Below are 26830 nucleotides of genomic sequence, written 5' to 3'. Positions count from 1 at the left end.
ACCCTACTGTCCATGGACTTACTTCAATTCTTGCTTTATTTCCAAGAGAAAGGATACCATCAAGGAAATCAATGTTTAGGTTTGGCAGAGGGATTTCAGCAATTCATATGCCATTGATTTGTCCATCATTCCGCCTGCCATCCCCACCCTATGCTTCAAGAGTCCCACATGAACCTTGATCTCCCACTGCCACTTTGCTTGACCAGTGTCCCAGCTCCCAGATTCCAGACCTTCTCTTTTCCCTTCAAAATACTCACCAAAACACAGCAGTTTCTAGGAGGATTGCACATAATCTTTAACAGTATGTGTGTGGTAATCTATTGTAAAAATTATCTTTTTATTACTTTATTGAAATCAATAACAATCTGAATTAGTGTGTGGGAGACTCAAGAAGTAATATATAACATTTCCACTTACTTTTTTGATTGAAATTAGCCTTCTGTAAATGTCATAGAAAAAAGATTAGATAAGGAATCACATAAAAGATATATATATATATATATATATATATATATATATACATGATGACAAATTTTAAGGGCCTACCTTAATCTTTTTAGGACCAGGCTAATCTGTAAGCATGGTTATTGTTCCCAAACCCAGTCACTAATGTCAGATCCTTAAAAGTGTCATTTTAAAACCTGTTTGTCTTTATTTGTCACATTATTTAATTTCTAAGGAAAATAAAAGCAAATAAAATAAAACATGTTTTAAAAAGTTAGTAAAGTTCAGAAGAATAAAACATCATGCTCAAAATGAAACATCACTTTAAATAGAATTCACACAAAGCGCATCTAATGTTATTCATGTAAATTAGTGTATTTAACAAGGTAGTTTAACTAAATAATCAGATCAATGTTTTGTTAAAAAAAAGTAAAATTCACAATTGCCAAGTTTATAACTTTGTAATTTTCCATAAAGTATTGAATCTATTAAATAGAAACAAAAAATGACTGTCAGTTTCAATTATTTAAGCATATAGAATAATGGAACTAACATGGCCAAATGATTTATAAATATATTTTAGAACATCATATTTTTAAGGAATTCTTCTTTGAAATTCTATCTAACAGTTATTAATGTAAATATCTATTAGGCATTAACTGATAGCAATAAAATGTGGAGTAAGCGTTTCTCTGTTTTGGGTACTTCCAGTTTAGTGGAATTAAAAACTGTAACAGCTACTATATAAGGAACTATTGGAGAGTGGGAAATATAAATATAAATAAAACTACCTGTCAGCATACTCAATAGAAGTATAAATATAATTAATTCTGATGGGATCAGGGAATATAGGTGACTTCATAGAGCAAACAATCTTCACAATGAGCTTTAAGAATGCTAGGATTAAACTGAGACAAAAATTCTACAGGATAAACAATATCTTTATCAACAAATTGTGATTCTTTTACTCTTTTATTGTTTAATGAAAACACTGCAAAGGGACTATTTTCACTGTATTTTTGCTTTCTCTTGGTTACAGGAATCACATTCATTTATTCATTGATTCAACAAACATTTATTGAGCGAGCGCTTACTACATCCCTGGAAAACTGGACTGTGACACATAAACCAAACCAAACAAAAACAATTAGAGATACAGCTATGGAAGCCAGAGGAATTTAGGGTAGTGGACAATGCTGAGTCTCTGGAGGGCAGATAGGCTAAAGATTCCAAAGTTACTGTGAGAACTTGACAAGACCAAAATCAGACAATCGATGGTACCAGAAGCAAGGTTGCTGTGGATAGAGGTGTAAATGGGAAGTAGGAAGGTTATAAATATTGATAATTCTTCCAAGAAAGTTGAAAATGAGATACAGAAAGTAAGGGGGGAAAAATCAACTATAGGCCCACAGGGCTGGCAGTAGGAGCCTATCTAAGTTGATAAACTATGAATGGATAAAATCAGCTTACTTTTCAGAACACCATGTTAATGCAAACACAATGAGTTATATGAATTTGTTTTCAGTAATTATTTTGTGTTGAGGCTAGGTTTTTAAATGTCTGTGATATAAAGCAACATGTGTTGTAAATTACATCTGCTCTTCAGTGAGATATTCTAAAGTAGCGTAATAACGAAGATGAAGGAAGGGCCCAGCCTACACTGAAATGGAATGCAAAGCAATTTGTAAAACGACTTTGTTTATAAGTAATATATAATTGACACAGGAAGTTTCAATCTGTGAGTAAAGTCCCTGTTATTTGCAATTAAAAGTGTGTGCCTTTTCCAAGAGGACTTTTAAGCAATTTCATATTAAAAATTATTTTATCTCCTTCCCATTTCAGTTAGCTTTGTTTTTGGACCTGAAGGAAATCACACAATGGTACTACTTTGGTATTTTAGCATTTTTGTGAGGAACAACTTTAGGCATAGATTACGCTAAAATAAATGAGAGTAGATGACATCAAGTTTCTCATGAATGTGCCCTCAAATCTGGGCCATTCTATTTCCTGAGAGGTACCTGCACCCACACACACCTTAGCACCTAAGATGGAACCGGCTTCTTATAAACCCTGAGTGTTGATTTCTGGCAATGCAATCTTTGTTTACCTTCAAGACTCATAAGACTTAGAGTTTACACTCAATCGTCATTTAAGGTGTTTTTCTTCAGTGTGTCATGTGGATGATTTATGTCCCCTCATCTGAATTTTAAGTTGTGTGTATAAATCAGGGTGAAGATCACAACTGGAAAATTAATGCATGGCACATTCAAAATAGTATTCAAAGTTTTATTGAGGAAGGGGCCACTTATCAAAGACAAGGGATATGCAGCAACCTGTGACTTAGCAATGGTTTAGCCATTAACATCTGAAGTGGGAAAGGGAGGCAGCTATTACTAGAACCTACAAGGAGGGAATCCTGTAGTTTTCACAGTAATATCATAAAAGCCGTGAGTTTGGGTTGAGGAACACAGCCAGGTTCACATGATTTCAAACGGTGGGAACCAAAAAACAAATTCCATGCACTTACTTTCTTCTTTGATTGGATTCAACTGGTTTCATGTTGCCCATACCCAACAAAAAGTCAGAAACCATGGTAGTATTATTATTCAAATAAAAGCTTGTGTTCCCAAAGAAGAGCACACAAGGTCCCTTTTGGTACTGTTTCATTGTTGACTGGTATTAGTCCAGTTATATATATTTGTCTGAAATGTATAACTACATCCAACACTTGTGCTTTTTATATAAGGGCTTTTGGGAAATGTCCCAATAAAGAAAAGAAATAGGCTTTTCATGGGGTCCCTTTATCAACTTCCCATGCCTTTTTACCTTCAGCCAGCATGTTGACTAGACAGGTTAAATACCTGGTGGATCAAACCAGAACTTTATTCCTGCCAAATTGTATCCCTTTGCTTCATTTTCTTAATGAGGATACTACACTATCAATTTCCTTTGGAATGTAGAAATATGGAGTTGGAAAATTAGATGGAATTGGACAAAGGAGTATTTGTGAATCTGCTGAGTTCCACATATATTCTTCCTTGCCCTTTTTTGTATAGTAAAGACACATGTTTATTTTTTTCCCTGGCAGATGAGATTAATCATCAGAGTCGCCAGCTCAGTGACTATGTTTTCTGTCTTTTTGTTCCCCAGTTATGTTGTGTTCAATAAGGCCAGGAGGACACTTCAGTTTCCAATTCAGAGAAGCAGAATTATGACTACGTTTCCTGTTGGAGGCAATCCTCCCTTAGACATTAGGAATTTTAAACTCACCAAGTGAAAGAGAGTACTACATTTCCTCTCCTTAGTTTCTAGATCTGTGCTTTCTGGATGTGCAGGAGGGAAACATACATGCTGTAGGATGGCATCACAACTTCAAGGTCATTGTCAAACAAATGGTACCAAAACCCAGGTAGAGCATGCTATCTCACTATTCCATCAAGCCAGGTACATTATTAGCTAATGACAACATGATGAGAGCAGTGAATTCCATGGGTCTGAGCCCATTGACCTTCTTTTGCTATAAAATATTTCCTGTTTGAAAGTAACATAGTACAGGTAATTATAGTAATAAATAACTTATCTGTAAGTCCATGAATACCAGTGCTGAGAGGACTGCAGGCAGCAAAGGCATATCCATACCTAGAATACGTGTCAATGTGTGTAATGATAAAATGCTATGTCTTCTTGACACAAGGGTTTCCATGTAATCCACCTGCCACCTGGTAGTCAGCGGGACCTGCTGTAAATAGTAGAGTGACAAAAACTATTATTGGCAGGTAGTGGTGGCAGCCAGCGGCAAGCTGACCTGCACTGAGTAGTCACATTGTCCATCTGACTACTGACAGCCTTCCCTGCCACGAAGGTGCTCTGGTGGACATTCAACAGTCTTCTCAGTGTTTACATTTTTACCACTTCTGATAAGTCTATGCGCTGTTTCCCTAAACTTCATTGTCACTAATTCTCTAATGTTACTTTTCTCATATCCCTGATCAGGTGGCCATTTATTAATTATTGTGCATGCGTCAGGATGGATCCATGCTTCAAGCCAAGCAAAAAGAAATATCCTGTTCAAAAGTTGGCCAACCCAGAGGACTTACATTTATTATAGTCTTTTAATGGCATTCTCAAGTCAGATTGTAGAACACAGCCTATCCAATTCTAGTGTGTTCAAGTACATCATGCAAAACTGCCCATTAACCAGGCCTGCATTTATCCCTCCTCTGCCAACTTGTGTTAGAAAACATAACTTGAGGCACAGTTGTGAGAGGAAGGAAATAAGATAAAGTAGCTGCTGTAATACCATGGGCTGTGAGTTGACTTGTGTTCTAGGTCAGTCCCATGTATACCACTTCTATTTTGTAGTGGAACGTTACTGTTACTGTTTAGTTTTCTGGTCAGTGGACCAGATAACAATCAGTTCATGACGGGCAGTTTGGGTTGAATAGTCACTTGGTATCCAGCAATCAGGCTAATTGCTTCTGCCAGAGCCAGTAGAGAGCTGCTTTTGAAATAAAGAATATTTATCAGCACAGGAGGAAATGGCCTTTCTCTAACACCTGTGCTTTGATTATCATATGGTGAGTGTCAGAAGCTTCACACAGCATCTGTTTGCCATGGATACTTGCATTGCCATTGTGTCTGCTGGGTCACAAGGTAAAGATGGTAGGGAAGGTTGTGCCATGGCTTTGATCTGCTACATAGCCTTCTGTCACTCAGGTTCTACTCAGAACTGGCAGTTTTACAGGTTCCTGGGAAATAGAACAAGGTAGCACATGTTAACGTGGTTTGTGTTGTTCTTCAAAATCCAAAGAACTCAGTCCCTCTTTACTTTTGCATATGTACAGTTCCAACAAATATTGTCTGACTTTAGAAGAGATAGCCCAGTCTGTCCCAGGCTACTAGATTTCTAAACTCTTCCCTAAGGATGAAGACTCTTAAACTTTGTAGGAATTCAGTTTCTCATCTGCCTTTATGCCTTTGTGGATGCAGGTTGCCTCTGTCAACAAGAAGATATGTGGGAATTTTGAAGTTCCAACATTTTCAGCCATAAAATAAGACACATATAACAGCATTCCACTATGAAATGTGTTACTTAGAGACTGGTCCAGAAAGCATAAATAGATTGCGTATGTTTACCCAAACATCCTTATCCTGTGTGTCAGGGTCCCAATTCTTCTCTACCAATATTTCCATCTTATCTTTGAGAAAACAAATGGACTTGAGCCCCTTATTTGTGTTGCAGCTCTGCAACCCTTACTATGCGCTCTTGGACCTCAGTCATATCTACCCTGCACTACAGAAGAGAGGGACTCCTTCAAAGATGCTATGGTGACCTTCTGTGTATGCCTAATTTTGCAGTCATGGTTTCAGTTTTTGTTTTTTCCTATGGGATCTCTCGGAGGTGTCATCAGAACCATGTAAACTTCACTTGACAATCTTCACAGTTGCCACTGTTATAGTAATTAAGTGTTATAACCACTTGTTCTCCCAATGCCTTTCCTCTCTACCTGCATTTCATTCTACATCGTCACCAATGACAACTGATTACTCATGATCAATCCTTTGCTCTTGATTATCTATGCAGTATTTTTCCCCTGGAAAGGTTATCATTGAGTCAAAGATATAGATATAGACAACCTAATCCCAAAATCTAATTTTGAAGGTCTCTTTTCTGAGTCTACTGCTGGTATCAATCACTGAATCAGTCAGGGACCCAAGAGGAAACAGGTGGCAATTCAATACTTTGAAGAGGATTTATGTACAAAGAGATCATTTACAAAGGTGAAGGTGTAGAGGAGAGATAAAGATTTGGAAGTGCTGAAAAGTTGCATGAAAAAGTAGATGACCTGAACTTTTCACCAACAATTCATGGCTCTTGCATCACAACAATGTACCAGCTCACACTGCACTGTGGGTGAGGGTGTTTTTAGCCAATTAAACAAATAACTGTATTGGAACACCCTCCCTACTCACCTGAGCTGGCCCCCAATAACGTCTTTCTTTACCCAAAGATAAAGGAAATATTGAAAGGAAGACATTTTGATGACATTCAGGACATCAAGGGTAATATGACCACAGCTCTGAAGGTCATTCCAGAGAAAGAGTTCCAAAATTGCTTTGTAGGGTGGACCAGGCACTGGCATTGGTGCATAGCTTCCCAAGGGGAGTACTTCAAAGGTGACCATAATGATATTCAGCAATGAGCTATATAATATTTTTTCTAGGATGAGTTTGCAAAATTAGATCTCAGACCTCATATATTGAATATCTTTCATGTGACCACAGATCTACTATCCACTTTTCTATACCTGCTTTCTGGCCCAGAACATTAACCGGTATGTATTACATCAAAAGAGCTCCCATGGTCTCTGGAGGATGGCCATTATAATACTTTGGCAAGAGATTAAAAGAAGGGTAAAGTCAGACTATTTATTCCTTTAGCTCTATTCTGAAATGTCAGTCACCTCAAGCTTGCTGTGTGTTTTAAATGATGTCATTGCACCTCTCCACAGTTTTCTTTTGTGTCTGGTAATGGTTCATCTCTATGGTCACAGGGGTGGTAATAGCTTCGCTGCTAATAGTTTAGAATATATCTCTAGATTACATACCTCATTGCTGAACATCATTATAGTCACCTTCGAAGTACTCCCCTCGGTAAGCTGTGCACCGACACCAGCACCTAGTCTGCCCTTCAAAGCAATGCTGGAACTCTTTTTCAGGAATGGCCATCAGAGCTGTGGTCGTATTACCCTTGATGTCCTGAATGTCATCAAAATGTTTTCCTTTCAACATGTCCTTTATCTTCGAGTAAAGAAAGATGTCATCGGGGGCCATCTCAGGTGAGTAGGGAGGGTGTTCCAATACAGTTATTTGTTTACTGGCTAAAATCTCTCTCACAGACAGTGCTGTTTGAGCTGGTGCATTGTCGTGATGCAAGAGCCATGAATTGTTAGTGAAAAGTTCAGGTCGTCTACCTTTTTCATGCAGCTTTTCAGCACTTCCAAATAGTAACCTTGCTTAACTGTTTGTCCAGTTGCTACAAATTTATAATGAATAATCCCTCTGATAGCAAAAATGGTTAGCAACATCAGTGCAACAAAGTTTGCAAACTTAATTGTCAAACTTTGTATTTCTTATTCTATTTCCTTCGAGCTTAAAATTGTTTAATGAATCTAGCAGGTATTCAACTGGTTTAATGATGAGGGGATGGAAATATCAATGAATGTAAATATCAATGAATGGTAAAGTGAATATGGTTTTATGTCATATTTTAGTCTTTGATTACTGTTCTCATTCTTTTTACTCTGATAGTCCTTTCATCTTCTCCATTCACATTGCTGACAATCCATGACATCCTGACTTCATTGCTTCATTCCTTCCTCCCTTTGCATCTGCTTTTTTCTGGGATTAAAAGGGTAACTCAGAAATAGACTCTTCTCCATGAAATTTAGAAAATACAACACACTGCTTGAAAATATATGTACAATGGAGGTATCAAGGGACAGATGTCCGTGGGTCACTGAACCGACATCTCTACAGTTGGTTTCAGATAACACTCATTTATTCTAGAGGAACTTCTGCATTCTCACATCGCCCACTGGTGGTCACCAGATGGAGAAAGGCTTGCCTTCCTGATGATAAATGATTCATTGGTGCCTAACATGGTTATCCCTCGGTTTACTGGAGCATTGTATCCCAGAGGAAAGCAGTATCCATACCCTAAGGTAAGTAACGTGCAAGTACTAGATTGTTTCCCCTCTCTCTGAACCAGTGACTTGACTGATAGTATTCTTTGTTCAGGAACAAGTTGTCTTTGGAATACAAAAGAAGTCCCCCTTGTGGACAGACTCATCATCTTAAAGCTTGCAATAGTCTGTACACAGTGCTTGGATAGGAAGAGATAAAGATGATTCTGGGTGTGGGGACTTTTACTTTGCTGCATTTCTTTCCCTCTGAGGTTCTCAATACTGTTTTGTCTCACCCTCCCAGTTGAAAGGGTAAAAAGGGTAAGGGGCAGGGCAGCATTGATGCGAAGGCAAATGATTCTTCTCCAAGGTATATTCAGTGAGGTGTCAGCAGGTGTTATAAAGGAGGAAGAAGTGCCATGGTCAAATATGTTGGAAATGCTTAGTTAAAAAAAAAAAAAAAGATCTAGCTTCTTTCAGATGGTTTTTTAGAGCACTTAATGTACTATATGTTAATGGGTATTATAAATCTCCTATACAAAGTAGACTAAGCATAAAGAATCTCCAGAAGCATAAAGAATCACCAATAAAGAATAGACTAAGCATAAAGGATTTATTAGTATTAACATCGGTACTGTTTTGGCAGAGCAAACTCTGGAACATACTTTATCAAATGCTGGGGTAGAGCCATGGCCAGGCATAGCAAGGATAGATGGAATTGTTTTATTGAGTGAGGTAAATGTGAAAATCCTGCTCAGATAACAAAACTAGTTTCACGCATTGCGGGAGGCCTCTGGGAACGGGTTGCAAAAACACCTGGAATATGTTGATTTTTCTAGTGTATGCCATTTTTAATTACTTAAGGTCTCTTTTAAAGTTTATTTCCCCTATGTTTATGTAACAAAGTCTCATGAGTGAAGACCTTATGCATTAATCATGTAAAGATGTCTTATAGAAAACTTTTTGAATTCTACTCTACACATTTTAGCTCTTAATTAGGTAAGAAATGGCTGCTGATTTAATTTAGAAGCTGTTTTTAAGCCATTTCTTTAGTGAGTTGTATTTTGTGTTTCCCAACATGATAGATTTTATGCTTTTCAATGTGTGTATTATATTAACCAGGAAAAGTGCTGAACAAATTACTTACCACACATATTATTCTACACCTGCAGTGAAGGTGTGGTCAGGGTGGGGCTGGTTTTCCTTGTTTTCCTATCATCAGTCAGATCAAGTTGTCCAAGGTGGGGTAATAAAGGGCTTACATATGGAGAGTCAGGAATAAGAGGAGTGTTTCCTCATTGAGAGTCTGTACTGTCTGTCTTTCCTCCCATCCTGTCTTCCTTCCATAGGGTATGACTGACTGACAGTATGACTGACCAGGAGGAGTGAGAGGAATCAGATCCCATGATTTTGAAATATTACTTTTAGGGTCTTCTCTGGCCATAGTTTAGAAGTCACATATACTCAGTGTCCTTCAGGAGAAAAACGGCATGACCTAACAACAAAATAAACATATTCACCAAGAGATTTTTGTTGTACTCTAAGGAAAGTACTTATGACTTCTCCAATCACAGATTTAGCCGTGTTTTACGGTTGCCAGTCTGTGCTCGTACAACATACTTGGCTTGCTTTTTTCCAGAGAAAAACTTCTCAAATACACGATTAATTCTGACATCATTTGATTTACTTATTATAATGAAAGTTCACCCAACAATTTAGATACAAAATGAGGAACTACCGACATATTGTGGAAAGCATAAGTCAATTGATAAGATATTCACACAGAACTATTCAGTTTGTTCACTGCACAAAGGGAATAAAATGAGACCCAGGGAAGGAACAACTTTTCATAATTCATTTCCCCAAAATAACTGAGGAGTTTAGGGTTCACACACATAAGAACCATCTGCAAGAGTTATATCTTCATGTTTCCTTCTCAGTTACGGACCTTTGGTGCTTGAACTTGGACACTCCTAGGCCTCATAATTTGAACAAGACTGATGCAAATGAATGAACAAATAGAAGCATTGAGAAAATTTAAATATGTCAGTCATAATTCAGAAGCTATTGGGTTGACAAACCTAGATACTTGGTAATGATTTAATACATTTAGTTATTAAATATTTCTTAATAGTAAAGCTAGTCATAAAATAATACTATGATTTATTAATTATATAAAGCATGTGTGCTAATAATGTGCTTTATGTTTTCAGAGAGACTTTTCATGCTTTTTTCCTCATTTATTCCGCTTCACAATTGCCTCTATTTTACAAATAGACAAACTGAGCTTCTAAAAGTCTAAGTCCTTTTATAAAAGTCACAGTTATTTTAAGAACATGGAAATAACTCAAATGTATTGATTCTGTCCCTCTCTCTAAAACTACCAAAGGTTAACTTGCATCTCAGAAGTCGTAGCTGGAATCAAAATATCTCCTTGTCAAGTTGACAAATATATGTGGAACTCTGTTTGCTACAATTACTGTTAATGACTTAGCTATGTAAGCGTAGCTTTCTCAGACAGCCTCACACCTGCCATATAGTGACATACATACATATATATACACACATATATATGTATGTATATATATACATATATATATATACTGAGGTGTGTGTTAATGATCACCACTTAAGAGTATTAAAAATAAACATATTCTAGTGGCCAAAGCTGAGAGAAAGAATCCCAAGCCTTCAGGTGGTTGTCAGTAGGAATACCTGCCTAGGTAATTAAGATAATAGAACTCAAAGAAACTAAGTCTGAGTTTTGGTCATTGTTCTCAGAATAAATTTTAGTAACATGCTGGATATAATTGAATAACATTTGAATAATGTTCAAAGTCTCATTATTTTCTACTCTGGTTTAAAAAAAAAGTTTGTTAGATTTCCACTAACAGATGTATTATTTTAATTTGCTCTTACTTACGCAATAAACTTTTAAAAACTAGTACTTTAGACATTGAAGTAATGCACAGAGTTCATAGTAAATTGTGTTTCAAATTAAACTAGATTAAATCAGTGCAGAAAATGTCCAATGTAGTCAGATTTACTAATGAAATACTTACACTAAACAAATATATTTGTGTTTTACTTAATTCAGCATGATTCAGAACTCATAAAATACCCTTCATTAGCAATTCAGCACAAAAGAGATGCACAGTTCTATCTCAGTAACCTCAGGTTAATGTTCTTAATTAAAACATTATCTCGCTTAATGACAATTCAGTTGCCAGTAAAATAAGGTTAATTATTATTGAGGCTTATGTTTCAGAATCATAGAGGAAGGATTCTGTGAATTTGCCGTCTTTGTGGCAAATGTGACTGTAAAAAGCACATAGATGAACTCCTGTAATTTGCAAACTATTGAAACAATTCAAATATTAAAAGGTGGAAATGAACTTGCAGCGTGAACTTAATTTCAAAACTCCATGGAAAGATAAAAATCTAATTAAGATTATAGAATGCGAGACAGCTGAATTTTGGAAACAGCCTGATATGTCCTTTGTATACACTTTTTCCTATGTATATAATTTTAATTTGTTTTTATGTAGAAGCTAATTGGGATGTCAGTGATTCTGTGCAAGTATAAGCTTACAGTGCTACAGACATTAAAAAAAAACCTGCCCACAATATGATAACAACCATATATGTCTGTGTCAAATTATATCATAAAATTATGCAATGTTAATAAGAACTCACAAAACAGATCAAATTAATGTATTTTTCCTTTAATCAGTGTTTTGAAAGATAAATATAAACACAGTTTTTCACTAGCTATAAAAGTCAGTGTCTTAATAATTATCATAATTTTAAATTCACTACTATATACTATTTTAGGCGCTTTTGTAAATCATCTTTTTTGTTAGTCCATATAACAAAACTATGAGATATTTTTATCTACAGAAACTAAACCTACTTTGGCTCAAAACTTCTGACTTGTGACATATTCTGAGAATTATCTCGTTTTTGATAATCAAATAAAATAATTCTTGAAGATTTTTTGTTAAAAACCTGTCCATGGTCCTTATCCAGTAGATAACAGTCAAAATGTGAACCCAGAGTTCTCTGACTCACACATAAAGCTAAACCACTTCTCAAAATGTGGTTCTTTTAACAGTGGTGAGAGCCTCCCCTGGGAAATTTTTAGAAATGCAAATTCTCATGTCCCATCCAGAGATTAGAAACACTGGAGGTGGGCCTCAGCAATCAGTGGTTAAACAAGCCCTGCATTCCCATTGAGTGGTTCTGAAGCAGTTTAGCCTTTAATAACCACTGAGCTGATCTATACAGAGGGTGCCCCCAAAAATGTATATGCATTTTAAGAAAGGAAAACTATATTAAAATCGTAATACTCAATATGTACCAATAACAAAAGATGAATACAAGTCACATTTGATTTCTGCAATTACAAGAGGTGCTCAAAGTGGTTACCATCAGCATCCAGACACTTCTGATTATGGCAAACTACTGCTTGAGCAACGTTGACCAAAGTGTCCACTTGCATACATTTTTGGGCATATACATATATATATCATAATCACCCAAAGTCCATAGTTTACATTACAGTTCACCCTTGGTGGTGTTGTACATAGTGGGTTTAGACAAATGTATAATGACATGTTCCCTTCATTCTGGTACCATACAAAGTATTTTCACTATCCTACAAATTCTCCCTTACTCTGCCTATTCATCCTTCTGCCCTTCCCTGCATGCTAATTATTAATAACCTAACAAAACAATTCTTGAGGAGCTATTACTGACTATTGATGGAATGTATTATATTTCTTTTGGTCCTGATTTCACTCCAGGTTTTTTTGATGCCAATTCCTTATACATAGTTCTTTCTTTGTCATCCTTAAATCAGATGTGTCATTCTCTTAGATTTTTGTAAGTTCTTTTAATTCAACTCACTTTTAATTTCCTTGTCCTTCTCTGTATATCTCATATGAGCTTCTCTTAAAGCATCGGCCACACCACAGTGACATCAGTGTTTCTTTACAAACACATTAAGCGACAAGTAGTGAATTGATTCTGTTAATCATTTATTCATATACTTTATTCATTCATTCAACATGCTTGAGGTATGTTGTTGAAAGGCCCCTTTTTTGCTCCCTAAGAGTTTATAGTATAGTTAAAAAAACTTTGAAGGCCATTGCCTAAGAATGAACTAAAGCAAAACTGCAGTAGTTAAAAGCATCATAGATTTAAATACTGGTTCTCTCAGTTAATGGATATTTCACCTTGCATGGTTTTGTTAGCTTCTCCACTTTCATCTGGAACATTACAATTATACCTTAGTACTCCAGTAGGAACATTTAGTAAAATAATTCATGCAATGTTTAACACATGTTATTAGCTAGAAACATACTAACTCCTATGCAGGCTAATTATTATTTCATAAATTTTGATTTGCTAAACTCAAATTATATGTTCTTACTGCTGTCTTGCTACTTTTCATGCTTGGTATTGAGTGAGAATAGTCTGGTCCTGGCCCACCTCCCAAGGGTCACTTATGCTCCATCTAGTGTTCATAAATTTAAAGGAAAACGTACAATGATTAATGCATCGAATAAATTAGATATATGGAATTTTAGGCATGTGGCACCTGGGTTGTTGTGGGTTTTTTTTCCCCTTTTATTTTTTTTTAATTAGCCAAGCTTCTTTCCCATTGCCTTTCATATCCTATAATGTGAGTAGCTGCTTGATCAACTAGTTTTGTTGTAAAGCCAGCCTTTCTTGTTCTTTCTAAGAAAAGAACACAATAGCTCTGCCTAATGAATAAAATCATCATGATTTTCCATCACCTTTAATTGTCTGACTAAACTGCTTAAGAAGCAGGAATCTACAAAAACAATTGAAAGCAATCAAGTTGTTGAATTTAAATCATTTCTACTTCAGAAAAATTAAACTTTTTCCCCATTCTAACACAAAATTGTAAAAGAATCAAAATGCATTTTCTTTTTTGCCTCAGTATAGCCTAATGCTTAATGTAATGTGCTTAATGTATTTGCATTACAACTTTCATTTTCTCAAAGGCAGGTCAAGTGAACCCAACAATCAAATTATATGTTGTAAACTTATATGGACCAACTCATACTTTGGAACTCATGCCACCTGACAGCTTTAAATCAAGGTATGCAATTTCAATTTCACTTTTACCAGGGAATAGGTAGTTTAACACCAATTATCATTTTGTTGCAATTTAGAGAGAGATGTGATCAGCTCAACAAATCCACTTGAAAATAAAGCTGAGGTTGTCTCCATTAGTGCAGCAATGAAGTCATTCTGGGTCTCTTGTTCCCAGGAAGCATTTACAGTTTTAAGGTGATTAACTGCAGCATAAAATGACTAGACATAGTGATATTGAGAATTAGATCTTTTACATGAGATGTGACATAGATCTTTTGCATGAGATGGGAACAAAGGATAATTTTGTATTGAATTTTCTTCCTAAAAATAGTCACTCCATTTTTTTGAAAATTGTCCTCTTTAAGGGTATAATCTCCTTAAAATTTGTGCAGTTTTTTCAACTTTCTCCCTACAACTTGCCAATGATTCTCTAGCTTTCTTTTCCAGGCAGGGTAACTTAATGAGATTTTGATTGTAAATATCCTACATAAGAAGCATTCTTATTTAAGAAGTGTAAGTGGGGAGAAAAGAAACACAATTTATTGTCAGGAACATAATTTTAATATTAGCAATATCTACAATAGTGAACATCAATCAAATAACCATGAAGATTTTTAAATCCACAGTAGTCTCAGACTTCAAGTGTTATTCTTTCAAATACCATGTTTTGCCGAAAAGAAGACCTTGCCGGACAACCAGGTCTAATGAATGTTTTGGAGCAAAAATTAATATAAGACTCGATCTTATTTTACTGTAATATAAGACTGGGTCTTTATAATATAATATAATATAATATAATATAATATAATATAATATAATATAATATAATATAATATAATGTACCTGGTCTTATATTAATTTTTGCTCCGAAAGACCCATTAGAGCTGATTGTCTGGCTAAGGCTTATTTTTGGGGAAACACAGTATCACATCTCTTTAAAATTTAAAACAGACCTAAAAATGATATGAGACAGGCAGCTGATTTTGAAAAATAGTTTCACACTACATTGAATGATATGGGTTTAAGCTTAAAGTGTATTCTGAAGACATCAATAATCAATCAATGCAAGGTGACTGACTCAAAAAGAAATTCCACTCAAATGTTGTTCATTAACATATTTGGGAAAATGTCATCACAGTTGGGGATTTTCACAGAAAGTACAGCCTGCTGTGTGTGGAAATTTTTCCTAATTGAAAGGTAATAAAATTTTATGGAATGCTTACAGTGGAGGGGCCCTCATTAACTACCTAATGTAAGCTGCTCCTTTTATTAGTGGAAAAGATGATGGCCAGAGATTAAAACACACACACACACACACAACAAACAAACAAACAAACAAAACACATGGTTGAGATAGACCCTCAGGATTAGTCTGTAGCAGAGTTAGAAAACAAACTAAAGCCTGTCTTAGTAAGTTGCAGAGCATCGCATCCAGGTTGTGATGGAAGACCTTAAAGAACCATCTGAATTGACACATAGAATGAAATATGGTTGACCAAATTAGAAAGAAACCTCTATTTCTGAGCTTGATCTACCAGCCATGAAAGATTTAGTCACAAATGAAACAACTATAAAAACTACTGATATTTTATGTGATCCTTAACTCTTATCTTTTTCTCTGATTTGTTTGATGCTCTGAATTAAGAGGATAGGGTACTAGACTGGAGTGTTTGAGTCACGTCTCTGCCACCATTTCATTATGCGATCTTGGACAATTCACTCTACCTCTTTCTGGGTCTGAATGCCCTAATCGTGAAATAATAATTTATAATTCTCCAGTTTTTTTTAAGCCTTTGAAATGGAGGTCAATTTTTAAATATCCAGATTCCTCTCTAATAGAAGATAGTGATTCCTGATCTTGATTTTGTTGAAAGGGTTTCTAATGAGTTCACCAGATAAGCTATAGCAGAATATCATCAAACACAAAAATTCCTAAAGACGGAAACAATTGTCATTAATCAGAGTATTAGTTAAGTGTTTATCTCTTTAATATTTGAGGTTCAATATGATAAAACTAGTGACTCATTGCAGGGAAATATTACATATCCTTAGATGTTGGAAGTCCAGTATACAGAATAATATACTGGATCTTGCTGATAGCAAGAAAAACTCCTGTGACGGAAAAACAGTTAAATGTAATTCAGTAATTCAGGTATATTGGTTTAGCAATGATGTTGGTCTAAAATTTGGACAGAGTCCTGGAATACTTTATCTACACAATGTACATAACAGTTTTGCCTTTTCTGCTTCGTGGACGTATGTAAGTGCCAACTGTGGCATTTGAAATGCACCAAAGTGTATGATTTACTTTTCTTTGTTGTTGGAAAACTCAATATCAAAATTTACTTCAAAACTGGTATTTTCAAATAGTCCCTATATTTCAGTTTTTCAGAAATATATCTTATTACTTATTTGTTCCTGGTGAAAGCTTTAGTCCAGTTCACAGAAAAAGAAAAAAAGAAAAAAAAAAGGTGATCAATGAAATTTGTATCTTCGGCATTTAGCCACTTTGAGTACAGATATTATATTACTTGGCTGGATCCAGAAATACACAAACATGAAAAAAAAATTGAGATATCTATGGTGTAAAAAAGAAAGCTGCATTCCTCTACTCACAGCTGCACATCAAATGGAAACTAGGCTCTTATTTTTCTTGACTTTGTTTTAGGATTATCAGTATTTCTAATATTTAAAACTTAGTACTTTAGCTATATGAAAATTTGCCTGAAAACTATTATACCTTCCCTAGTTAGAAAGATGCTTGAGATCTAAAAGAGCATATCATTTTTCCTAATTTATTTGTCGGAGTCCTGGAAATTTTAAAGGTGACACATTCAAGAGGGGTAATGAAACAGTTAATTAAGGAACTATTAACAAATAAATGGGCAGGACTAAGGGGAAACTCACAAAAGACAGGAAGGCAACTTAGAGTCTGCAATAGCAGAAAGTTATTACTGCCCAGGACTGAAGGATCCAGGGGTCAGGCTGACTTATGAGACCTGGAGAAGCTTGTAGCTGAAGAACAGGATGGACCCCCAGGGCTTGTCCACAGGTATTGCAGTTCAGCCACTGCCAAACCAGGCCCTAATGGAGAGTGGGCCCTGGCAATAAATACCCTGAATTCACTTCTGAAATTTTGAGTTCCTGCAGAGGTCTGCTGTTGACAAGGCAGCTTCATCGCAGAGTTCAGCTTCTGGAAACCTTGGGGGAAAAGTTTGGGAATGGATCTGGCAAATGGAGAATATTCAGTATAAATAATTTAAAGATAACATTTGCCTTAAAACATGTATCGTTGTTATTACTTTAGGAATGTATTGGAGATGTCCATAAGAACACACAATGACTATTCTGAAGCCATGTGAGAAATGTTCTTTCTCTGTTTCTGTCTTTCTCTGTCTCCATTTCTGTCTTTGTGTGCGTGTGTGTCTTTCAGTCTCTCTGTCTCTCTATATGTATGCACACACATACACAGACTCACACAACATATACATCTATGATTTATCTAGGTAGTACTCGTGCTTCTGAAAACCTGCCATATTTTTTCATGGGCGTTGTGGATCCTGTAACTGATCTCATTTTAATTGTCTGAGTTAGTGTATTTTGGACATGGAGTTTACCTATGGTAACACTTGCTTTCCTCTATGACTTAGTTCCCTTTACCTATCTTTCTAGTTTTCTTTACCATGTTATTCTGATATCTTTCTAAGCTAATTCAAATTTTTTATATTTTTTTGAAAATGTCTAATATATAAATTATTTGTGTACCATTATTAGTGATAATAGTCCTATATTTATTAGTGGCAGGATTCCCATAAATCCCAAGTAATACCAAATCATTTTTATTTTTTTAAAATATATGTATAAACATGCATAAAGTAATTTGTTAGTAACATACTTTCACCATGTCCTATCAAAGCCATCAAATGTCCTCTCTTCTTATTGGACTTTGAATGTGTTAGTATCTTCATAACATAGATACCAGTATCATTTGATATACTGCTTAAAATTACAATAACAAAATACCTAAATAATTGATTCACTTTGTAATAATTTACATCATTAATCTTTTTTGGTGTGCTATCTAAGCATCTACTATATTATTTTTATGTTATCTTCAGATGATCTGTAAAATGACAATCAGTGAGTTAACTTTATTCTATTAGTACAGTTATAAACTACATTTTTCTTTTTGTTCTTCCTTTTTTTCCACTAAACTTGAACTTCATATATGACCATCTCATTGCCTTCTTCTTTCTAATAAAATCACAAAAATGACAATAATAATAATTGAATATATATATATATGTATCTAAATAGGGAAGAAGATTAATAAGATGAATATAGAAAGATGTTCTCTTATGAATTGAGCTACCTTACAAACAATATCCGCTGACTCTTCCTGGCCCCCAAAGAACAAGATTTGTTTTGAATTTGAAGGTGTTAGGTCATTTGCTTTGGTCTGTTGATTGTTTATTTGGTTGGTTGATTTAACTATTTATAAAAACTAGTGTTTACAATTATAATAGGAAAAGGTCCCCAAGCTAGTCCTATTACCAAAGAGAACTTCCCTTCAATCAGATACTTATACTCTAGTCAATGAATGTAAAATAAATTTCAATTCATTTATATGGTATTAAAAAGAAATTAAAAGAATATGTTCATTGGAGAAAGGCATAATTCATTTTCCCAATTTCTTGCCCCACACTCCCTTCATTTAAAACAAAAAATCGTTAGTAATTCAGCTAAAGATCCATCATCAGAAAAATTCTGATCATGAATGCAACTTTTATTTAACAGTGATTCGGACCAAACTCTTATCTTTATTTGAATTATGATTTGTGTTGATTCTTCAGAATGAGGCATGATAGGAACTAAGATAACGACCCCCCCCCCATCCTCAGGCCCAGTGGAAGTTAGATGATTTATCTCATCCTAAGGGGAAGAAACATTCTGTAAACTGTTATACTATGACTTTAAGATATTACAGGCATTCAGCATCTTTACTGGAATTTATAGGTATGAATTTAAAAATGATTATGTTCTTGTGGAAAGATTTTTTTTTTTTTAATGATATTGAACCATGCAGATTTTTCCACGGGCTAGACATTTGTCACACTTTTTGGGAAAGCGATTTTCCTTTATGTTTAGACATCTCCAGGCTGAAGAATAAAGGTAGTGGTTTGTCTTTGGTTTGTCCTCACTCTGTGTCATTGACATTATTTTACTTATTTGAAATCTTTCTTTAGTCATCCACTCTTTATGACCCATTATTCTCAGCCTGTACCATTGACCATTGATGTTACAGTGTCATTTTGCCCTGTCACACTAGCCTTGATACTACCATGCTTTCTCTTCCTATTTCATTTATGTATGTCTAGTCTACATCTCTTATTCTGCCAAGAAGTAGCTGTGCCTTCCAAGAAAATCTAATTAATAAACATCTATGTTCATGGAAGTGTCCAAAATGTCTCCCATTACAAGTAATGCATAGTTATTAAGAGAGGTCTGGAGAGGACAGGAGCTATGAGTTGGTCATGAATGCCATCACAACACACTTATAAGCAGAGATCCTGGATTATCTAGAAAATAATGAACTCAATGTAACTATATGTATACAAAGATTATGTTGTGAACAAAGGAAGCCAATCAAAACACATACCTGTCTGCAGGTGATGCAGGGGCCTCCATGCCACATACCCTTGTGAACAATTAGATCTCCTGTGCCAGACCACCCAGCTGATAGAAAGTCTTTCTTGACTTGAGTGCAATCCCTCTAACCCGCTTGTCTCTGTCTCTGTGGCTCAAGAGGACCAGATCCTCGAGGACTTCCTGGGTAACACAGAGCCATGGAGACTGGGAATAAGCAGGAAAGCGATTTATAAGGAAGGGGCACTTCGCTGGCCACTGGTCGTGGGACACCAGATCTAATGTGTTCATGAGATGGCATTCCAGGAGGACAACCACATCTGCAACAGGCAGGCCAAGGAGTGACATTTCCAGGTAAGGGCTCTTCTCTACTCCCTTATTCAAAGGAAGCCTGAATACCTCCGAACAAATTGAATCAGTAGATATGAAACATAAAGAGATATCCACCTGGGATCCTGGGATAAAGAAAGAATACAGGATGTGATTTAGTTAGTGAATATATCTTTCCTTCCTTATGTGTCAAACTCCACTTTAACTTTCATTTTGGACAATTCCAACATTTTATCATAGAAATTTCAATGGTTTGAAATTACCCCCGAAATTCTTTAGAAGTTCAATTTTGGGGAGAACTCTCATTCTTCAGATTATAAATAAGATATATACTAAGATATCTCACATGAGACTAAATTTTGCTTATAAAGAACACACAAAATCACATTATTAAATCAAAAATAAATATGTGCTATGATTATAAGTTAATGATTTTTAACTTAATATTACATCTAAGTTAGTGTTCCCTGTAAAAAATAATTTATTCACGTAGATTTGCACTAGTTGAATTTTAATTGTTTTTCAAATATGAGATCCTTTTTAAAAGTCAAGAATTTCCCTCATAGGTAATAAATATAATGTGTCAATGTCTGTGAAGACATTACAAAAAAGATGTTCTAGCAATATTTCACTTGAGGGCTATTTTGAAAGGGGAAAAAAATGAAGATGAATATTTAAATTCTGTTTTGCTGTTGCTGTTGTTGCTATTTATTTTTTAAATATTTCATGTTAGTTTATCTCACTTGGCACAAAAGATAATATTACTCATTTTAGTTAATTGAGACAAATGTCTGGGTTGGTTTGAAAAAATTTTATACACACATCAGTTCTATCTAGATTTTTGCCATAAATATGCCCTCCTTGATTTCACAGTCTTTGGTAAATTGTTTACAATAATATTATTTTTACTTCAATTCCAACAACATTTATACCAATTAATCGGAAATATGTGTTGTCAGAAGTCAGCATTTCCTTTCCTAATTGATTATAGTATCCACGATCATTTTTCTCCATGTTAAATCCTCTAGATAATTCTATTAAAGTTTAATATCTATATTTCCCCTTGTTAGTATTCACACTGCCAAATATAATAATGCATGCAAAATAAAGCAGTTTAAACAAAACACAGAGAAAATAAACAGGACATCATTCTTCGAAGAACTGCAAGGCCCATTGATTTGGGCAAAGATTAATCCTAAACCAGTTGCATATTTCATTCAAAGTTGCCTTGTTACTCTCTTTAGGGAATTTGATACTATGATTTCACTGATTCTCTCGGCAATTTTCAGGTGAGACTCAGCTGGTGGTAAAGCTGCCAGATGTCTTAAAGAGGTTGTTGAAGAAAATAAGGCGGGCTCCACTGTATGACAAATTATGCTTGCCCTTCTAATGACATTTTCACCTTGCTGGGCTAACAGGTTTTCTTGAGGAAGCAGAAGCAGTAGTGTTAGAAATGTAAGATTCATGTAGCTGAAAGTCTAACCCAGATGTTCATAAGAACAGGTGATTTGTATAGGAAGGTTTTCTCTTCCATACGTGATTTTTTTTTTAAGTCACATAATAACTGGATGGATTGATTTTAAAAATACACATGGAAGACACTTTTAAAGCCATTGCTAAAGCATCTCATGTATTCTGAAACTGAGCAAACTTGTTGGAAAATTTTTTGTTTTGTTTTGTTTTTTGTTTGCTTTTTTATAAATTGAATCAATGTTGATGATTGTATTTTGTTCTGTGTGGGTTAGGGGTTTTGTGACATATTATGTAAATTTCCAATCATAGAATCTACAGTGAAAGACATATGCATTATAAAGGAAAAAATATAAATTTTCCCAATATACAACCAGACTGAAAACATCATAGGCCCCACTAATTAGTATCCTCACTGTACCAAATATTCAGTAGGCTCCTCATCTCCTTCAGTTTGATCCTTTTCTGTTTTATACTGTTTCAAATAAAGAAGAGCTTAAAAATGTTGTGAAAACACTATGAGTAAGATTGGTTCTGGCCCTTCACCCAGAAGTGACAAGCACCGAAACAAGCCATTCATGGCTCTGTAGTCCAAGTCCCTATGGATAAAGTGAAATAACATGGAGGTCACGCATAAGAATCAAGTCAAGAATAAGCTTTGCCTTTTAATTGATTATTGATTATGTTTTAAAGAAATACAGGTGTGGTCACAAAATACAGTGAATGTTTAAATATAAAAATAATTATTACAGTAAAAGACACATCCTCATTAATCCCCCTCAAAATCCCCTCTCTCACTTTGAACACACTTATTGCATCATTCTTACCACTTTCTAAAGCAGTTCTGGAAGTCCTGTTTTATGAGTGTCTTCAGTTGTGCTATTGTGGCTACATTGATGTCTTGAATCATCTTGACTTTGGGGAAGAGCCAGAAGTCACATGGTGCCATATCTGGTGAATAAGGTGGATGAGGACACACCGTAATGTTTTTATTTGACAGAAATTGCCGTACGAAAAGTGATGTGCGACACGGAGCCTTTCTGTTGTGATCACAATATACGGTGAATGCTGCTGCTGAGTGCCATCCAACAGAAAGGCAGGGATCTTCAAAACAGGAAGTGGCACATGGAACCTTAGTGGTAACTGTGTGACAAGTTTCAACTTGTTTGGCACAGTCAGTCAGGTGTGAACTACAGTTGAGAGAAGGTGTGCTTTAAAGTGTGCCGTAAATCATCCTCCATCATGACAATGCTCTGGCAAATAAATTTCTGTCAAATAAAAATATTATGGTGTGTCCTCATCCACCTTATTCACCAGATCTGGCATTATGCTACTTCTGGCTCTTCTCCAAGGTCAAAATGACCATGAAAGGAAAATGTTTTGAATCTATTCAGGACATTGAGGCAGCCACAATAGTGCAGCTAAAGATACTCATGAAAGAGGACTTCCAGAACTGCTTCAGAATGTGGCAAGGACAATGGGATAAGTGTGTTCGAAGTGAGGGGGAGTAATTTGAGAGAGATTAATGGCAATGTGCCTTTTCTGTAATATTTTTTTTAAAATTTAAACATTCACTATATTGTTTGATCACACCTCGTATAATAGACTATGCCTTAGAAAAAATATACTTAATTTGCACATATGTTAGTACTAAGAAGTAGAAGATAACAAATTATCCATATATGTCTAACATCTTGATTATTTTTATCTTTCCTAGGATTTCCTTTCTGGAAACCATTCACTTTCAATGTTATTCTCAAATTTTCTGTATATTTGTGTATGTATGTATATGTGCATGTGTTTGCATACATACATACATACTCATATGTTTGTATTTATATATGTGAATTTTTGAAAAAGTAGATACGTATATACACATAAATAGATATTCATATGATGTGACATCCTTATAGTGTTTCATTTAGTCTTGCATAAAACAAGTGTATATTATTGGTACTATACACATTCTCTGGTTCTAAATGTAAATTTTAATTTTGTTTCCAAACTAGAGAATACTATATCACAATGGTGAAATGGGTAAGCAATACCAAGACAGTGGTCAGATGGTTAAACCGACCTCAGAACATCTCTATCCTCACCGTCTGTGAGACCACAACTGGTGCGTGTAGTAGAGTAAGTATAATGTACTTTTCTCATATGCTTAAGATGAAGTAGTTTGTGCTGCCATTCACAGAGGTATCAGGCAACCCTTTGTGCAAAGACTTCAGTATTTAACTTCCAAAGGTAGTAGCAAAAGAGTCATTCTATTAGGAGTATATACTTTAATCCATAAAACTTCCAAACTTTCAAATGAGAAATGCAAAAGATGAGCAGAAGAGAACAAACTAAGTTTACAAAAACTGCATTCTTATACAGTATAAAAGGTAGTCCAAGCCTTGTTAGTTCATTCTCAAATATGGGATGTCTCTTTGTACTTTGACTTTGATTAACTTGGGAATATGGATGTTTCTTTCCTGTCTTCTTTAAACATATTCCAAAACTTCATTTTTTTTCTTTTTTTTTTTTTTTTGTAGTTCAGACTAGTCATAAAAAGCAGCAGACAGTGTCTGTCTTTAAATTGAGTTAAAAATAGGAAAAAAAAATATTTTAGGACACTGTGTTTTGAAAGCAGGTTATATTTAGATTTCTATAATCACTTTTTATAAACTCTGAAATATATTATATATGTGTCATTTAAACATTCTTAGTAGAGGAAATAATGTAATCAGTTTAAATTGTTATATGATATATGTGGTACTTGGTAAAGGATTCCCAATTATTTAACACTAGAATTTTTGAACTTCTGTTTCTGGACACGATGGAGTAAATGTTATCAGAGTAGCTTCTCTGCTATAATCAACTATAAAATTGTACAAAATACATTAAACACCTATTTTCCACAACAAGAGGATCACCACATAAATGGTGAAATAAAGGAAATATACAAGATGAGCTTAGATATGACTTCCTGTTGGTGACACTTTTGAGATCACAGTGCAAGGAGACTGTGCCCAAGAAAACCACATTGCATCACTGATCCATGTAGGCAGGAAGAAGCATTTGGTTGAGGCCATTGGTGGCTGAAATTTGCAAGGCAAGTAACACAGAATTTGGAGATATATAGAGAAGAACTCCAGCTATCTATGTAAAGGACTTCTTAAGTCTTTTGTTCAATGCTTAGCCATGCAAGTACAGGAAGTACATTAGAGAGAGAATCAGATGGACTCCTTTTGATAAATCTTTAAATCAAATCTTGCAGGAATAAGTTCATCTGCTTGTATGTCAGCTATCTATCAAAGTCAGGACTGTGCTACTCTTATAGACAAGGATATTATTAGGAAGCACATTTTAGACTGATATCTCTCATGAACATACATACAAAATAATCCTTAAACATATTAATATATCATTCCTCCACAATATAGAGAATAGTGCATCATGAGTAAATGGGATTTATCCTGAGAGTTTAAGATTGATGTTGAAAAACCAATCCATGTCTTTCATCTCTTAACAGAAAAAAAAAAATATTTCAGTAGATTATAAAAAAAAATTGACAAAAACTCAACACTCATAACTTTAACATAAATTAGTAGAAAGTAATATCCCCAATCTGATGAAGAATACCCACAAAATACCCCATTAAATATCATATTCAATGGTGAAACTTTTCTTATTCTCTTTAATATCTACAATAAGATAAGGATATACATTCTAACTCTATTATGCTAACTTTATTAGAGAGTTTAATCAGAGCAACTTGGCAAGAAATAAGTATCATCATGATCGGTAAGGGAGAAGTAAAACTATATTTGTAGATGACATTATTGTATAAACAAGAAGTAAGAAATGTACAAAAAATACTATAATAGGTCACAATTCACAAGTCAATGTGATAACTTCAATTGTTTGTTTCATTTCCTGATTTTAATCACTTTACTGTTAAAGATAAGTAAATATATAGAATACTGTAATTTTCTTAAGAAATGCTCACTGAATTATTTAGGGGTAAATGGATACAATGCCTCAAAATTACTGTCAAATTGTTTACAAAAAATTATTTCTAACTTTTAATTGATTTTTAAAAAATGCACTTCCACTTTCCTTTCAAATGGCTTAGAAACAGTATATATATATATATATATATATATATATATATATAAAGCAAATGTAGCAAAAAATAAATAAATACAGAATATGTCTAAAGGATATGCCGATGTTTCTTAAACTTGTCTTTTAACTTCTCTGTAAGTTTGCACTTCTATCAAAATAAAGAATTACGAAGCAACAAAATATATTTCTATATATTTGTAATATTGTGATGGAAAATAAACAAAAATGCCATTAAAATATTTAAAGACATTAAATAATAAGGACAAATTTAACAAATAGTGTGAAAAAATTCCGATATTGAAAACTACCACATTGCTAAAAGGCATTAAAGAAAACTTAAACTTAAATAAATAGAAGCTATGCCATGTTTTTTCATTGAAAGGCTTACTATTGTAGATGTAAATTCCACTCAAATTGAACTCTAGTTTTAATACAATACTGATTAAAATCCCAGCAGACTTTTTTTTGTGTGTGTAGAAACAGACAAGTTGGTTCTAAAATGTATATGGAAATGTAAAAAGACCTAATGAGCCCAAACAATCTTGTAAAAAACGCAATGTTGGAGGAGTTGCGCTAACTGATTTCAAGAATAACTAGAAAGCCACAGAAACTGAGAAACTGTAGTGAAGGCATAAGAACACACAAATATATCAATTGAGCTGAATAGAGTTTCCAGAAATAGATCCTTATTTATATGATCAATTGATTTTCAACATAGGTGCCAAAACAATTCAATAGGGAAAAATGGTGTTGGAACAATGAATAGCCAAATGAAAAACTCAATGATGTTTGACATCTATCTCATACCATCTACTGAAATTAATTTGATATAAATTGCAGTCCTAAATCTAAGAGCTCAGACTGTCAATCTTCTAGATGAAAATATGGCATATTTTCACTATACCTAATAAGCAAAAAATCATTAAGCATAAAAAAAAAAAAAGGAATACCTTAGACATCATCAAAATTAGAAACTTCTTGTCACAGGCATCATTAGGAAATTGACCAGCTTATCACAG

General features: G+C 34.6%; 1 protein-coding gene across 3 annotated transcripts in view; it reads left to right on the top strand.

Annotated features, from left to right (window-relative positions):
* DPP10 (dipeptidyl peptidase like 10) overlaps positions 1–26830 on the top strand; it is a 1304160-nt gene that overhangs the window by 1210184 nt on the left and 67146 nt on the right. For all 3 annotated transcript variants that reach the window (XM_074335439.1, XM_074335432.1, XM_074335443.1), the window contains exons 9-11: positions 8014–8168; positions 14162–14259; positions 23711–23834. In XM_074335439.1, the coding sequence (XP_074191540.1) occupies positions 8014–8168; positions 14162–14259; positions 23711–23834 (377 nt within the window). The remainder of the gene's footprint in view (positions 1–8013; positions 8169–14161; positions 14260–23710; positions 23835–26830) is intronic.

Source organism: Rhinolophus sinicus, linkage group LG01 (assembly GCF_036562045.2).
Source record: "Rhinolophus sinicus isolate RSC01 linkage group LG01, ASM3656204v1, whole genome shotgun sequence".
Lineage (NCBI taxonomy): Eukaryota > Metazoa > Chordata > Mammalia > Chiroptera > Rhinolophidae > Rhinolophus > Rhinolophus sinicus.
The sequence above is the reverse complement of the archived record's forward strand: the minus strand, read 5'-3'. Positions and strand labels throughout refer to the sequence as shown.